The sequence below is a fragment of the Eptatretus burgeri genome, chromosome 9, assembly GCF_056783735.1.
Source record: "Eptatretus burgeri isolate ZD-2024b chromosome 9, Ebu_testis_v1, whole genome shotgun sequence".
Classification (NCBI taxonomy): Eukaryota; Metazoa; Chordata; class Myxini; order Myxiniformes; family Myxinidae; genus Eptatretus; species Eptatretus burgeri.
In genome coordinates this window covers 71780209-71797708 of record NC_140969.1, presented here as the reverse complement: position 1 = coordinate 71797708, position 17500 = coordinate 71780209, and the positions used below count along the sequence as shown (strand labels likewise).

The 17500-nt window shown below is 44.5% G+C and overlaps 1 protein-coding gene across 8 annotated transcripts in view; it reads left to right on the top strand.

Annotated features, from left to right (window-relative positions):
- The window catches only part of LOC147020337 (nuclear receptor coactivator 1-like), a 99419-nt gene that overhangs the window by 75049 nt on the left and 6870 nt on the right, over positions 1-17500 (top strand). For all 8 annotated transcript variants that reach the window (XM_085895641.1, XM_085895646.1, XM_085895648.1 and 5 more), the window contains 3 exons: positions 1242-1326; positions 3091-3253; positions 3815-4105. In XM_085895641.1, the coding sequence (XP_085751767.1) occupies positions 1242-1326; positions 3091-3253; positions 3815-4105 (539 nt within the window). The remainder of the gene's footprint in view (positions 1-1241; positions 1327-3090; positions 3254-3814; positions 4106-17500) is intronic.

Below are 17500 nucleotides of genomic sequence, written 5' to 3'. Positions count from 1 at the left end.
CTGGGATCCCAAGCCCACCACCCTAACCATTAAGCCAACACCATGCATGCATACACACACACACACACACACACACACACACACACACACACACACGTATGTTCATGATGTTTGCACACATCATTTTACAATGTAACAGTGCCGATTGAGTGATGTGATAAGGTGAAGTGAACGATGAGGTATTACGTATGCAGTTCAGTCACCTGCACTACCCCATGTTATGTAGTGTTAATTCACAGGAGAAAGTACCCACAGGTGGTACGCACTCGCCCCTCCTCTCTCTCCCCTTCCTCCTGTTCTCCCTCCTTTCTTCCCCTCCCTCATCTCCCTTCCTCCCCTACTCCCTCTCTCTCCCCTCCCCTCTATCTCCATCCTCCTCTATCTCCACCCCTCTCTCTCGACCGCCTCTTTCTTTTTCACCTCCCCCCCCACCCCACAGTCTTAATATACCCATCAGCAAAGTGACGGGTGTTATTTGCAAGTGTAAAATAACAGGGTTGTCCTTGTGCACAATTTTGGCACGGTTATTCAGTCCTTTATTTGGTCACCGGGTTTATGGTTGTGGCAGCACAGGTAATGCTGTCCACACTCACACCCACACAACTACCTTCTGACCAGGATGTTGCTCCTAACGGGTAAGCTTTGGCCACACCTGAGATTCCTAAATATTTGTCCGAGTGAGGTTGGCGAAGCTGTGTCGTTCTGACAGGTTAGCATGCAGTTTGTATGCTCTTAGTGCATGGATTGGAAAACTAGAATAAATATACAAGCTTGCTTACAGGAGTTGAGTCTGGAGGAGTACCTAAAGATCCAAGTGTTTGCACTGGACCCACTATATGTGTGTGTATCTACACTTTGTACTTGTAGTTTATTACCATTCCCAGCATTGTTGTGGAATTACCATCATTTTAAATAATCCTGCTTGACAGTTAATGCACAATTTTCGATGTTATGTGCTCTGCTTCAAATTGACAGAACTTCAACTTAATCACATCAAGTACAGGACATGGTATCAAAACGATACCTTGTGCTGATTATCAAGAATACTTTTGATAATCAGCACAAGGTATCATTTTGAACTTGATAATCAATTGTCTTCCTCTATCGCCATGCTCACATGAATCTGTGCAAAAATCCTGAGATCACTGGCAATATCAGTGGATACAGTTTGTCACATTGATTGATGTTTTTAAAAAAAGATTTATAGAAGTCTGCAATTTTGATCAAATTGTTCCTAACAGGTCCACCTGAGAGTGTTGGCCCACAGCCGGACGTCCAGGTGGTAAACAATCTTGATTTCTGGATCTATGACTCTGGATATGTCAGGTATACGAGGGTTTGGACTCCATATTCCTCATTTTTTGATTACTTAAGCATGCAGTTGTTACTGAAACTGTCAATGATGTCTCCTCACTTCCAATTGGTGATTTATTTTGCTTATTTCGTACAAAAATTGATTGATTGTTGAGGTAGTTCCGAAAAGGTCACCAAGTTGTGGGGTGGGGTGCTGTTGGGTTGTGGGGAATTGTGTGTCTTAACTTGACTGGCACCTTTTTCTTGTTTGCTTGCTGAAAACAAAACTCTGCTTCACTTTCCCTAAGTTTGTCATGAATTTTTGCTTTGAATATCAGACAAGGTCGCAAGTTTGTGAAAACGACAGCAGCTGCCAAAGCACACAGCCACCAGGTGTTGTGGTGTGCTTCTTACAAACGATGTCACAAAGAGTGTGATGCAACAAAGTAGTTGTAAGGAGATACAGATAGAAACCTCATTATGAAAGAGGTTCATTCATTTTGTGTGCAGCGATGTGATTGCTGCTAGGCATCATTGCTGGGGGTGCAGCTCTGCTGCTGATGCAGTGCCCGCCCAGTTTAACATCCATCCGAGAGACTAGCACACACATTGATGAATCTCCTGTCCTGTAAAACACCAGAATGACAGTTCATAGCTGGGTTGGGATTCAAACCGAGGCTAGACAGCTCAGACCTGAGTGTGTATGTATACCTCTAGACTATCTTGCCAGTTCTAAGCACAGGTGACATGCACACTTCGTTTTGAGTTGCGAATGTCTCAATCCCAATGGAGTCCCAAACATGACACCATCACTAGAGAGGTTGTAGTTTGGAGATATTTGTGCAAATACTGTTCGAACAAAACCCAAAGTTGATTGTTGAACCAACTAATTAACGCAGTATTTCACAGGGGTCCAGGGATTAATTCAAATATACTTGAGAATGGTGAAGATGGATGGAGAAGATGGGCAGTGGCGATGTGGCATGATCGACAAAGGGACGACCTGGACCTTGCTGAGAGTGGCAAAGCACTAGGAATTACCATCTTGATGCAGGTCTTAAAAACATGTTCAACAGATAAAGGGTCTTCAAAGGGGGAGGAGGGGTATCTATATGTATGCAGTATTTCGTCAGACACAGCCCGGCAATCATTTGCTGTAGTTTCTGTTTGTTCCCGCTCAACTGTCCCAGACTCCAATTATATACAATTCGGAGCTGCACCAGATGGCAGTTTATATTCAGATCAAACTCCCATGGAATTTCACTGATAATTGCACAACTTGGTGACGAGCATGTAAATGCAGACTTTGCTCTCATATTAGGTCTTCGATTGTTACGACTACTCGTCATCATTTATATGCAACAAATGGCTGTGGGTGAACATCAGTACTCGCAGGCGAGTGGCAAGGCTGCTGATGAAGTGCTCCCTGTAGGTTAGAGCAGGTATTTGCAAATTGTTCATGGTGTCGGCGATAGCTCACCTACTCTTCCTGAAGGATACCATCGGATCTTTAATGTCCACCAACTCATGCCAGCAGACTGGACGTCCGTTTAACGTCCATCCGAGGGACGGCCCATGCTTTGATGAATCGCCCTCCATGTGAAACACCAGCACGACAGCTCATAGCTTCATTGGGTTTCAAACCCAAGCGAGACAGCTCAGAGGTGAGTTTGATTGCTGCTGTAAATCTGTGAAAAAAAAAAATCGCACAAATATGAACATGATCATATAGCCTGGTGTAGACTGTTTTTGCAGATCCTTTGCCTTGAGCACTCCATTCCTTGTTTGTACCCACAGCTCTCCGTGCAATGCACAAGCACACATGGACGAGCCAACGTACACCTCATCACGGCATGATGAAAAATTCCTTTTGGATCAGCTGAACACCCTGCTGAACAGCACCAACGACCTGGACCTCGCTGAGATCGACAAAGCACTAGGAATTGACATGTTGATGCAGGTCTTAAAAACATGTTCAACAGATAAAGGGTCTTTCAAAGGGGAGGAGAGGTATATATATATATATATATATATATATATATATATATATATATATATATATATATATATATATATATATATATATATATATATATATATATATATATATATATATAATGCCATTGGAAAGCTTACCCACCCTGGGAAAAATTGTAAACGACTTTGAAAGGGATTGACATTTGCTCTAAATCATTCCTTCATTGTTGGGGCAAAACAAAATTCCCTCCCCATTGCAGGAGTCATGGAGTAACCAAGTAGATAAATCACAAGCAAGGTAGACATTAGGGGACATCAATGCACTTTTCCATAAATTTACAAGCACATTCATCGACATTGGATGAATAACCCTTTATGGAATTGGAACCTGTGATTCCAGCATCACGATCCCTTGGATTTAGATGGAATGCTAAACAGGACAAGACATAAATATTAACAGATGTATAAGGTTTTAGCAAAAATATAAGGATTCATATTACTTGGCTGCAGACATTGAGAGGATGTGATACATTTTCTTTTTCAGACTGGTGTCCCACACACAGCAGCAGGTGCTCTTCCCAGTGCTGTGTATGGACATCCCTACAACAGGGGTACTGTTTCGGTGCCTTATAGTGGTGCCTTTGTTAGCCAGCCATCTCACTTAAGCAATGCTGCCAGTGTGGCACAGCATGGCTTGTACATGACACAGGGAATTCACTTGGGTGGTATACCCTCACATTCCGCTGCACCTCAATTGCTGGGTGCATCCCAGGGGCAAATCTCACCCAATCAGCTGCAGTTGCAGCTCCAACAAAGACTGCAAAGTCCTCAACAGGTGTGTACGCCATTAGACATGTCAGACAAATACTCATCACATATATTACTGACAGTATTATGGAGAAGACTCTTTGATTGAACACAAGTGGATATTGGGCAAATAATTTTGGGTTTCTCTATAAAGTCAGGTGATATTTGAGGTAACATGTCAATATGTTACCTCAAATATGGTTGAACCTTCAACATGCTTTTGATAGAATGAATAATCATTTATCATGACGAATCATCCATTCCTTTCCTACTTTCAAGTCCTACATCCAAAAACCAAACATTTGGTGTTTAAATGTAACCCTCTCCACTGCCTACCCTCACCCTGCCCCTCCCTGCTATCCACTAGTCTGTGTATCCACTGAACTGCAAATGTGCAGAACGCGAGATAATTTTGCCTCATGAAATATCTCAACAGGGAATGTGTGCATGTGACTGTGTATGCCCAGAAGAAGATGGCGTCGGTAGTTCTCTCCAAGTCAAACAGTCAATACAGCATTCATGGAGACCGAGATTTTGAAGCCACTATTCACATAACCAAGCGCGAGCTGTCACTGCAACATTCAAAATGGCACCCAAGATATGTGTGTGTGTGTGTGTGTGTGTGTGTGTGTGAGTGTGTGAGTGTGTGAGTGTGTGAGTGTGTGAGTGTGTGTGTGTGTGTGTGTGTGTGTGAGTGTGTGTGTGTGTGTGTGTGTGAGTGTGTGAGTGTGTGTGTGTGTGTGTGTGTGTGTGTATATATATATATATATATATATATATATATATATATATATATATATATATATATATATATATATATATATATATATATATATATATATATATATATATATATATATATATATATATATTGTTACGAATTTTGGAATTTGATTGCACACAACATACAGGTTCCTTTAGTCAGCTATGTCGATAAGTGCTTGTTCCCGAGATAGCTCACCTTCCATTGTTTAAATGTTCAGAAATAGATTAGATGCGCTGCGGATCGATTTAATAGTTAGGGAACGAACAATGGAGACATCCCTCCCCCTCTTCTGCGAAGAGGAAGAAGAACCCTGCTGTCCTGTGACTCATGATGTCAACAACTCCCTCCCACCCATGGCTGAGCGGGGGATGGAGCACGAAGGCATGAGTCATGAGTCACACCAGGACCGGGGGAAGGGCGGGAGAAGGATAAGAGGAGATCTTTTCTTTGTTCGTGTTGGAAGTCGGAGTAGTAACCTTTTTGCTTCGGCAGAGAGTAGTCGCTCAGCAGACCTTCGGGTCCTGTTTGGCTTGGGTTAGGGTTGAGGCCTTCGGAAGCTTTTTGCTTCGGCTGGCTCAGTGAGCTTCGGCTGCGGCCTGGCTCAGGAGGAGGCTTTTTTGAGGCTTTTTGCTTTGGTGGTTCAGTGAGCTTCGGCTTCTGTTTGGCTCGGGAGAGCTTTTTCCTTTGAGCTGCTTTGTTTTGGAAGGAAGTTGAGCCGGTTGCTCGGCTCGAGCTGTGAATGGTGGCTTCTTCTTCTTCTTGGTTTGTGGAGCTCTTTGTTCTCCATTTTGGTTCCCGGCTTGGTGCGACTCATCGACCTATTCTTGGAGGTGGTTCCTCGGGGAAGCGACGCATCGACGGGAAGGATCGGCGCCTCATCTCACCAGCACGTGTTGAGAAGCGCGGGAGGATTCATGGGAGCTCGGGAAGGATCGCAGCTCACGGCGATTGGATCCAGCTCGCTCTCGCTGGAGCCCGGGTCCGAGCAACTTGAAGACCACACGAGGTGGAGAGGTTCGAGATACGTTCTGGGTTTCAGCTCACCTGTCGTTATTAAACGACATTCTGGAGCTCGTTATTCTGGAGCTCGTTATTAAAGGCCTCTGCCACCATTTCTTGGTTGTGTGTGTGTGCGTACATGTGTCCGTGGGTCCGTCTAAAAAGTAGGAAATTGTTAAGTGCTTTGTGTGCTGTAAATGTTTGCATTGCATTTCGTATAGACGGTCGTTGTTCTTTTGTCGTGCTTTTGTTGCTTGTATAATTGCATATGTGTTTTGCCCTGTTTAATTCCATACATGCTTTATTATAATAAATGTCCTTGTGTGAATGTAAACCTGTTCGTTGCGTCCTCTTCCCTTAATTGAGCTGCCATCTTGCACTCGGAATATAGTTGGTTTTTAAATAGCCGGTAAAGTGATCGGGTCCAACGGGACTGCTCGATAACACCCCACTCGGTTATCCCAAAAGGAAGCGAGATGCTTAAGCCGCTCGTTTCCAAGCGGTCCCATTGAGGTACAATCTCTCGGTAACCTACCCACGCGAATAATTAGGTAAATCGAAGATTTTGGCGATCGGACCCTGTAGCGCACGGGAAGAGTGCGGACAAGGTTGTGGTGTGGTTAAAAACACACCCGTGGCTGGTTTCCGGCATTGATCCGGAAAGCCGTGACTGGATTGTCCGTTCAGTGGATGAAGCGACCGCTATTGGTTATACGCGGTCGTTCGTACGCCGACGGGCGGGAAATCTACAACAATATATATATATATATATATATATATACCATAACCTAGTTGTGTGCAAATGAGAACCGTTGCTATGGACACCACCGTTGCCTAGCAACGGGACTTTGAAATTTTTGAAAAATCATAAAAAATTTATTTTTTCGAAAATCAAAAATCGGGCCACGATCAACTGTCGGCAGGACATTCAGCCATATTGTCAAACATTTCCAGCCGGATCCTATGAAAACTGTCGGAGAAGATAGACTTTGAATGAACCCTGGTCGAAAACAATAAAAAAACGAAGTTCGTTATATCTCAGAGACTGTGAGTCAGATATACATGAAACTGGTATGGTAGCTTCATGGTATGTCCTAGTTATGTGTGAGAAAGAACCGTTGCTATGGTCCCCTCCGTTGCCTAGCAACGGCCGAAAAACCTCTAAATGTGGGGCTATTTTAACGAAAAAACAATCTGCAGCATTAACCCTTGAATCTAGAATCATGAATTTTCCTGTGCTTTATCCTCAGGTCATTCCCCATCGAACGGGCCCATCGCGTCAGGTTCTATCTCTTATTGTTTCCAAATGGCAGCCCTGAAACTGAAAAATCACAACCAAATGGTCTCCAGATCTAGCTTTCTTAATACGATAGGTAGGATGCCGAAACTTTTTATGCATAATCTTTAGCGATTGTGCAAAAAAACATTTCTTCAAAATTTTGCATGTCCCTCAACTTTTCAAATGTCAACCCTCTGAACTTGGGGTTGCCCAAAAATTTCATAGGCCTATATAACCCATTAAGTACTACGACTTTTGTACGTTTTTGTCATTTTCTACTGGGAAAGGCTGCCGAGGTCATAGAGTACACCACTGGTCACCGCTGGTGAAAAATGACCAATTTCTCAGACAATTATATTTCCAAGTATATTCCATTTAACAGGCAACTCGGATGATAGGTTCATACCATACAACATACAATAAGAACCGTTGCTATGGACGCTTTTGTTGTCTAGTAACGGCTGAAAAACGACTAAATTCGACTTGATCGACTTCCCATGTCTGCCTACCGGCTTGTGTGTGTATATATACTATATATATATATATATATATATATATATATATATATATATATATATATATATATATACTATATATAGTTGTGTATCCAGCCTGGTGTTGGCGTAGTGGTTAGGGTAGAGGCTTGGGATCCAAAAGATCCTGAGTTCAAGCCCCGTTGGCCGCTTGAAGTAATACACACCAGGAGGTTGACTCAGCCTGTCATCCTTCCGAGGTCGGCGAAGTGAGTACCAGTGTACTGGTCCCAGTGTATGCCCCGGTTAGAATAGGTGTACCAGATCCCTGTGTCGTAAGAGGTGATGAGGGTTGCGTCAGGAAGGGCATCCGGAGTAAAACCTGTGCCAAATCATTAAGCGGATCATAACGGATGATCCGCTGTGGCGACCCCTTAACGGGAGCAGCCGAAAGAAGAAGAAGATATAGTTGTGTATCCGGGGTTTGGGGCTCGCCACGAGGGGAAGCACTTGAGTTTCTCCCGAACACCCGGTCCTGAGGCTGCTGACCACAGATAACTCCATGGTCCAATGGGTTGCAGTTCTAACACAGCCATAGCCGCTTGAATTAGACAACCGGCCTAGCAGGGTTATGCTTTGATGTTTCCGTGATACCTTTTTATTGACACGGCAACCTAAGTAGAGGCCACACGCTTGGCACCACACCTGGTGATCTTCTGCCGAGTGGAACAGAGAGGTGCAGCACCGGCTAACAGAGCAAATCACGTGGGGTACAACTTCCCATCTAACTATACATATACACTGTATCGGACCAATCAAGGAAAAGACAACCAAGACAGATTGGAAATAACAACAAGAAATCATTTATTCACACACACACACACACACACACACACACACACACACACACACACACACACACACACACACACACACACACACACACACACACACACACACACACACACATATATATACACACACACACACACACACACACGGAATCATTTAAAAGCATGTATTTATAAGCAATAAAGCAAAAGGCACATGAGAGCAGATTTCACCATAACATGTATATTCTTTCTTACACAATCTTACTTCCACAAGAGACTTGGACATCATTCACTCAGGGGAGAAGGAGACAAGAAGAAGAGTTTGAAAAAAAAAGTATGGAGAAAAGAAAAGATGGGTCTTTTCTTTTTTTCCCTTACCGCACACAGCCCGACGGGGCTGCAAAAGCCTAAATATACTTTGGATTGGGGAAGATGGATGGAGAAGATGGGCAGTGACGATGTGGCATGATGGGACATGCAGCCGCATCCCTGAGGTTCCCAGACCCAATAGGTGAGTCCTTTCCAGCATCCCAGTTATCCCAGCTGCAAGAAACTCCATCCAGCAGCTCCCCACCAATCAAACCGCATTCCGGGCTTCCCACACTGCCCTCCGCACCATGGGAATTCTGCTCCTCGCAGGACAAGCTCCTGGTGGATGACACGAGTTGACACTGCTCCTGGCGGATGACACGAGTCGAGACCGCTCCTGGTGGATGACACGAGTAGAGACGGCTCTTGGCAGATGACCTAGTGGATGACACGAGTCGAGACCGCTCCTCGCGGAAGCCATGAGTCGAGACATCCCTTGTTTGTCCAACTGTCCCTATATTTTGTCCTTCAACCCTGCTGTTGGTGTTTTCCTGACCCGTTCTGTTGCATCGTGATCCATTCAGTGTTATCGCTCTTCCACGAGCCTTGACTTTGTACACAAAATAATAATGATAGCAATAATAATAATAATAAATGATGTTTCATATTCTAAAATCCATAAAATTCTGTAATCTGAATACTGTTCGGTCCCAAGGAATTTGAATTTGAGAGTTTTCCCTGTAATTGCAGCTGATCTAGCGACTGACCTAGAAGCCGAGCAAGTTGGGTCGGCACAGATCCGTTAGTCTGTGGAGGATGTGATAAGCATATAATGCCTCGAGAACATCAGGTTTCCTCCCTTTCAGTTCAGTGTTAAACATCAGTAGTGACTTTAAAAAGGTAATCATATGTGTTTAGGGTATATAATATTTTTTACTTCCGGTATTGGTACCCCACGAAATGCCAATATAAGCTAGTTACACACGTTAACACATCGTTTGTCCAAGGATGAAAAACCCTTTGGGGAGAGGGGATGTTATTATTTAATATTAATATTGTTTTGCAATAACATTAGTTATCTCTTCCACTAAAGATGGAGAGGTTTAGGTGTCACCCATGTCTGTCTGTCTGTGAACAGGATATCTCAAAAAGTTGTGGACAGATTCTAACGAAATTTGGTGGAAAGGTTGGGTATGTGACAAGGATGAAATTATTAGATTTTGGTGAAGATCTGGATACTAGAATTCTTCAAGTGATTATTCACCATTCATAGATAAGGCCAAAAACGATATCAAGTACCTTCAGAAAGTATTCATGCCCCTCGACTTTTGTCACGTTTTGTTGTGTGCAGAAAGTGAAAACTGTGCAGTCCCAAGGAATCACTTCTTCCTGTCGATGAGCAGAGCATGCTTCCTGAAATGTTGAGGCCGACTTTCTTTTTGCTTTGGAGTTATTTTGTTTTTAAAGTATAAAGAATGTAAATAGCTCATTTAAGAACTCGTACATGGTGAAAACCCCAAACCTTTTAAACTGATTATTATTGTCCTACCATGGAAACTTTCACTCCTGCAGTTGGTTTTCTTCCCTCGGAGATTGGTGGCAGGATTTGCACTGCAGCCACCACAAAACACTTCATCCTGCAAAAACACACTGTTGTGTCAGAGTGGTGCTGAGGTGTCGTCCACCAGATGGCAGTCTCCTCGGGTTAACCTGAGGCAGTCTCTTTGGGTGGGTGCCTGGAATGTCCTATCCCTAAGAGATGGAGATGGGCCAGGCATCTGCCTGGAGGATGGTCAGACAGAGGCCCCTGGTGTACCAGCAGAAAGTGGATGCAGCGACACACTGTGGTGCATGCTCCCATTGTATGTATGTATGTATGTATGTATGTATGTATGTATGTATGTATGCATGTATGTATGTCCCACAGTTGACAGTGCATGTCAGAGCAGAAACTCTACCATGAAGTCCAAGGAACTGTCTGTAGAACTACGAGATAGAATTGTGAGGAGGCAGAGTTATGGGGAAGTGGATAAAACAATTTCTAGAGTGCTGAAAGTTCCCAAGAACACAGTGAGCTCCATCATTAATAAATATAAACGATATGGAACTACCCAGACTCTTCCTCAAGATGGCTGTCCGACCAGACTGAGCAACCAGGTAAGAAGGATCTTGGTCAGGGAGGTGACCAATAACCCAATGACCACTCTGACAGAACTAGAGTTGCTTGGCTGAGATGGGAGAACCTGCCAGAAGGATAACAATCCCTGCAGTACTTCACAAATGTACGCTTTATGGGAGAGTGGCCAAATTGAACTGTTTGACCTCAATGCAAACCGTTATGTCTGGCAGAAACTGAGCACAACTTATCACCCATCTCACACCATGCCTACCATGAGGCATTGTGGTGGCTCCATCAAGCTATGGGGATGCCTTTCAGTGGCAGGGACTGGGAGACTTGCAAGGATAGAGGGAACAATGAATGGAACCAAATAGAGCCAAATCCTTGAGGAGAACCTGCTTCAGAGTGCAAAAGACCTGAGACTGCAGCAAATATTTACATTCCAACAGGACAATAACCCCAAGCATACAGCCAAAGCAACACTGGAACGGCTTCAGAACAAGAATGTGAAAGTCCTTGAGTGACCCAAAAGATCAGACTTGAATCCCATTGAGAATCCATGGAAAGACTCGAATATTGATGTTTACCGATGCTCCCCATCCAACTTGACAGAGCTTTAGAAAATCTGCAAAGAAGAATGTAAAAAAAAATAGAAGCTGATACAGACATACCCAGGAAGACTCGAAACTGTAATCACTGCTGAAGGCTCTTCTACAAAGTATTGACTCAGGGGGTTGAATACTTATTGACGCAAGACATTTCAGCTTTTCATTTTTAATTGATTTGTATGCATTTCTAAAAACATGTTTTCATGTTGTCATTGTGGGATATTTTGTGTAGATCAGTGGCAAAAATAAAAATTTACTCCATTTCAAATTCAGGCTGTAACACAAAAACAAAATGTGAAAAAGTCAAGGGCTGTAAATACTTTCCGAAGGCACTGTATAACACAATATCTCAAAAAGTTATTGACAGATTTGGACAAAACTTTGTGGACAGGTTTGGTGTGTGACAAGAAATAATTGATTCAATTTTGGTGATGATCTGAATCCGGACCGGATCCAACAATATTGTTATGTTTGTGGGGTAGATGGAGGAATTTCATCGGAGAGATAGCATCGTATAGAGTAACTGTTACTTGACACCACATGGAGGGTGGTGCGGTGTTAATTAGAAAGGGATTAAGGATAAATCACCCCCATCCCCCTGTTTGTAATCGCCTTCCTGTGATTTTTCCCTATGTTTTTGTATTTCAAACCAGCAATGATAGAATTACATTTTTGTAACCACAACAACCATGACAACTGAGTTTCATAACCAAGTAGGAAGAAGCTCCACCTCCAAGGGTGACAGCGGGCAAAGTCATACCCCCGAAGCTGATGATTGATGGGCGTGCCATGAGTAAGGGGGAGAAGAAGAGCGTGAGAGGAGGCAGGCAATCAGAGAGGACGGGAAAGCAGCTCATAGCGAGAAGGGAACGCATGAGTGGAGTTTGGTGTGAGGGAGGCGATCAGAGAAACCAGAGCATGTCTTGGCAAGAGAACGGAGAGAGCGGGATTGGCAAGTGCGGTCAACGAAGAAGCGACACCACGGTTCGGAAGCCCTGATGTCGAATATTGCCTCACGAATTGCTCGGTGCTATTTTGGGGGTGTGGTTACCTGCACTCGGTGACGACGTGGTCTGTGGTGTCGTATTAGGCAAACCTTCTGGTTCCGGTTTTTGAGCGACGGTTTATTCTCTCCAGGGGTCTCTGCCTACTTTTTCAAAGATAAGTTTCCGGTCGTTGTTTGTCATGTTTTGACTGTCATTTTCTTGCCTCCATGTTTACTTGTGTTCCCAATTCGGTTTTGTTTCAAAACTTGTGTGAATTGGTACTAATTGTTGAGTATTCATTGGTCTTGTCATATCGTGTTTCCCTGAGGCCTAACCATCCCCATCAATGTGCACGATTGTGTTTACTTGTATTTTCTCCTTATTACCATCAGTTTTTATTTTCCCCACTTTTCCCTCCACCCTCATTATTTCTCCCAACTCTACCCTCTGTTTCATGTATTAAAATTTTAGAAAATACAGCAAAAAAATCTTTTCCCTTCTCACCTTATACCCCTCGTAACCGCGTGACTTCCTGTACTGACTCTTCAACTTCCTCGCTCCACCCGGTTCTTCTTTTTCAAAATGTGTTCAATTTGACCTTTCTTTCATCCCATGTCTAAAATTCCATGTTACAACACTTCCTTTCTCCACTCTGTCAATTATTCTGCACTCCATCCATCTTACAATGTACTTAAATGAATCTCTGACCTACAAATTAAAAAAAAAATTGCAATTCTTGTTCATCTTCCATTATTATCTGGTCCCCCCCCCAACTTCAGTGCAAATTCATCCCACCTCCTTAAATCTACCTCCTTCCCTCTTAAAACCCTCCTTATTATTCCCATCTTTCCCCCAATCCTAGCATCTCTCCACTGCCCTCTGCCTTACTTACAGTTCCCCCTCTGGTATCCCAAACTGGATGGTCTTCAAGCATCTGTAAGCTGCACTCCAACCTAACAAATGTCTCACACTCTTAGTCAGCACAATCCTCAATGTCAAACACGCTCTCTCTTTCCTCTCATCACATCTCCCACTCTTCCCACCCCATAAAATCTTGTTCCTCCCCTGCCTGGTCCCACCTCTACCATACCACTACCCAGTCTTATCCTTCCCCTCTCCCTCCTCCTCCATGACCGTGCCTGCTACCATCATCTCCCCTCACTCTGAAAGCCTCCCTCTCAGCCCTCCCTTGCAAATCAACTACCTCCTCTCTTCAAAGCAAACTTCTCTCACTTCCCCCTCACCTTTCTCAAAGGCTCCCCCCATGCCTTTCTCACTCAATTCTTCCTCCTCACCCCTCCTTTCAAATCTCCACCCTAAAGCTGCCTCCTTCCCACCCTATCTCTCCACCCTATCTCTCCACCCTATCTCTCCACCCTATCTCTCCACCCTATCTCTCCACCCTATCTCTCCACCCTATCTCTCCACCCTATCTCTCCACCCTATCTTTCCACCCTATCTCTCCACCCTATCTCTCTCTCTCTCTCTCTCTCTCTCTCTCTCTCTCTCTCTCTCTCTCTCTCTCTCTCTGTGTCTGTCTCTCTCTCTCTCTCTCTCTCTCTCTTCCAGCTCATTCTCCACCTCCTCCAATCTCCAACTTCCCCTTTCCCCTCTCCCATTACTCCGCATTGCTTACTCAACCCTTCAACACAGCCCTTTTTCCTCTTCCCCATCCGACCCTATCCCCTAGCTCTTCTGCAATCTGTCATCAACTGTCAACAACTCTCAATACCTCCACCTTTCCTCCCTCTCATTACCCACCCCCTCCCCTCCCCTGCACCCAAAGCCTCCTCCCCTCCCTCTTCCTTTACAGTGTGAACCTCAACCATCTGGGGCCTTCACTCCAGCCCGACTGATCTCTCCATACAGGTTGCCACTGACAAACCAGACATATATCTGCTTCACAGAAACTTTCCTCCTTCAAGATGTCTCTGACTCCTTAGTATCTCTCACTGGTTACCCCCTCCTCCAGTATGATAGACCTGAACCTCGTCCTGGTGGCAGAATTCCTCTCTTTATCAAAAACTCTATTCTTCGCTCTCCATGCACTGCCCTCACTCCTCCATACCCCCAGGAATACCTCTGGTTACGGATTCCCCTCCGCTCTCACCTCTTGTTGAGATGTGTGTTGCACCGTTCACCATACAGTGATGACTCCATTTACATCACACTTGCCAAAAACATGTATCAACTTCTATCCACTCATCCAAACTCTCTCTTCCTCATATGTGGTGACTTCATTTGCCATCAAGTCAGTTGGCTGGGTATGGGTACCTCTCTCATCTGCCATTGCACTTCAGCAAAGGACTTCTGACTCAATGGGACTGACACAATCTGTCAACTTCCTGACCTGGAACTCAGCCAATGATACTCCATCTCTTCTGGAATTGATTTTGATGAATTTCTCAGAAAATATCTGCTGTTCTTCTTTGACTTCAATCGGATCATGTGACCATATGCTTGATAAAGCGGTCATCTCTCTGGCTGTTATCAGAGAACCACCTCAGTAGTGATGAGTCTGGCACTTCACTCAGGCTGACTGGCAGGGTCTTCAAGCAGCCATCAAACTTCAGGACTGGTCTCCCATTTGTACTTTATCCGACATCAACTCATCCTGGGAATTATTTCAAAGAAATTTGCTCTCTTTCATGCACAGACTTATCCCATCTCGTCATCAGTTGTCCTACCCTTCCTCCCACCCATGGTACACTGAAGCTTGTGGTGAGGCAGTTGTCCTGAAACAACTTGCCTTTGCCTCATCGAAGGCAAATCCTACTGAAAGCAATCTCAGTTCCTTTCACAAAGCTTGGAACAAGTGTGTATCTACCCTCAGGAGAGCCAGAAAACATCATCTTTCTGATCTCAAGTCTGAACTCTCAAACCAGTCTCCCTCCAACAAATCCTTGTGGCATCTATTTGTCTGTTTCTGGTATATGTTCCTTCTCCAACTTCAACCTTACCTCAAATGGCTGCACAGCTGACAATGCACGTGAAAAGGCTGAATGCCTAATCCCTGTGTTTGCTTCTAAATGTTGTGGCCCAAACCTATCACTTTATGTACCCACCTTACCCATGAACTCTCAGCAGATGTTCCTGGAGTCTGTGTCCTTTTCTTCTGACAAGGTGGAGAGCTTGTTGTCAAACCTCGACTCAGATTCTACAACTGGTCAAGACAGCATCAGCCCTCGTGTTCTATAAACCTGCTCTGCTGCTCTTGCTCGCCTTCTCTCTGTTCGACTCACCCTCTCATTTTCTCAAGGTCAACTATGCCTTCTGCTTGGAAATCAGAAAACATCACTGCTCTGCATTAAAATGGTGCAAAAACTGATCCCTGCAACTGCAGGCCAATCAGCCTGCTCCCAATCATCAGCAAGGTCATGCAATCCATCATCACTTCCGACATTAAAATCCTTCCTCTTCTCCAATGGCCTGATTTCCGACCATCATTTTGAATTTGGACCAGGTCACTCAACCCTGGACATGCTGCTTCTTCTTTCCCAACAATGGATGGAGGTCCTAAATGCCAAACATGAGATCAGAGTCATCTCCCTCGACATATCGTGAGCTTTCGATATGGTCTGACATCCCGCACTGCTCACCAAACTCTCTTCTTATGGTATCCAAGGCAATCTCCACTCATGGTTCATGGATTTGCTCTCCTGTCAGAGTCAACGCCTGGCTCTTAATGGAATTATCTCTTATTCCTATCCAGGCTGGAGTTCCTCAAGGCAGTGTTCTTGGCCCTGTGCTTTTTCTGGTTTTCATCAATGATCTCTCAGATTCCCTGGAAAATCTTCTTTATCTCTTTGCTGATGATTCTATCCTTTGCCGTACCATCTCTCATCCCTCAGATCGGCAAGCAGCAGCCTCTTCACTCTCTGCAGACCTGATAAAATCACAAGCTGGTCAAACACTTGGAATATTTCCTTCAATCCTGACAAATCTCACACCCTCACTATGTCTCTCCAGAAGGACCATCTGGAACCCCCCCATATACTTTCTCAACAATCCCCTTGAATAAGTCCTTTCATTCAAGCTTTTGGGTGTCACTGTCTGCCATGATCTTTCCTGGGAAAGCCACTTCTCCAAGCTGGCCTCCAAAGCCAGTTGCTGACTGGGCATCCTATGTCATGCAAAGTCCTTCCTTGGCACACCTGAGCTTCGAACCACTTACAAAGCTTTCATCCACAGTCTGATGGAGTACTGCTCTCCCCTCTGGGGTGGTGCTCCTGCTTTCACACCTAGCTCGACTTCACGCTGTGGAAACGAAAGCTTTTAAGATTATTGGTATCTCCCATGATGAAACTGAGTCTTTGGGTCTCTCACGCTGTCTCACCAGAGGCAGATCAGTGGTCTTTTCGTCTTCTACTGTCTCCTCTCCGGCCTTGCCCCTCCTTGCTCTCTTTGTGATCTGTCCCCCCCCCCGGTATTTTCACAGGGTACTCGCTCAAGGTCCGCCAAAAACCCCCGTCTGGTGAAACTGCCAAAATCAAGAATCACTGGTCACCTTCACTCTTCATTTCTCTTTTTTCCTACCTCTGGAACAAACTTGCACACTCTCTTCAATCCCATTGCTCCCTCCAGGTCTTCAAAACAGCCCTTCACCACCATCTCATATCTTCCCCCATCCAAAACCTTGATCTTTTATACCCCCATTAATCCACCCCAAACCTACCTCCTTCAAATTCCCTGTTTTCCTTCATGAAAGTTAGTCACTGTAACGTCCATCTTGTTTACACCGTGTTTCCCCCGCCCCATCCCTCTCCCTTCCACAGAACTCCACGTGTCTCTGGTCCCCACTGTTTTGTGCTTCCATCTCCTGCCTCTCTCGTCTCCTGCCTTGTTATATGTTCTGTGCATTAGCTCTTACATGAGCCTCGACATGGTATACCAAAAAACAAAACAGGAGCCACGTGCTCCACACTAAAGTATAATGATTATTATGATTTTATAATCGCTGTTATTAATTAGATGATTCGACTTCAGTCGGTCGGTTGACAACCTGGAAGGCATGTGATGAGTCGATGTCATTTTGTCACTTGATCTTGTTG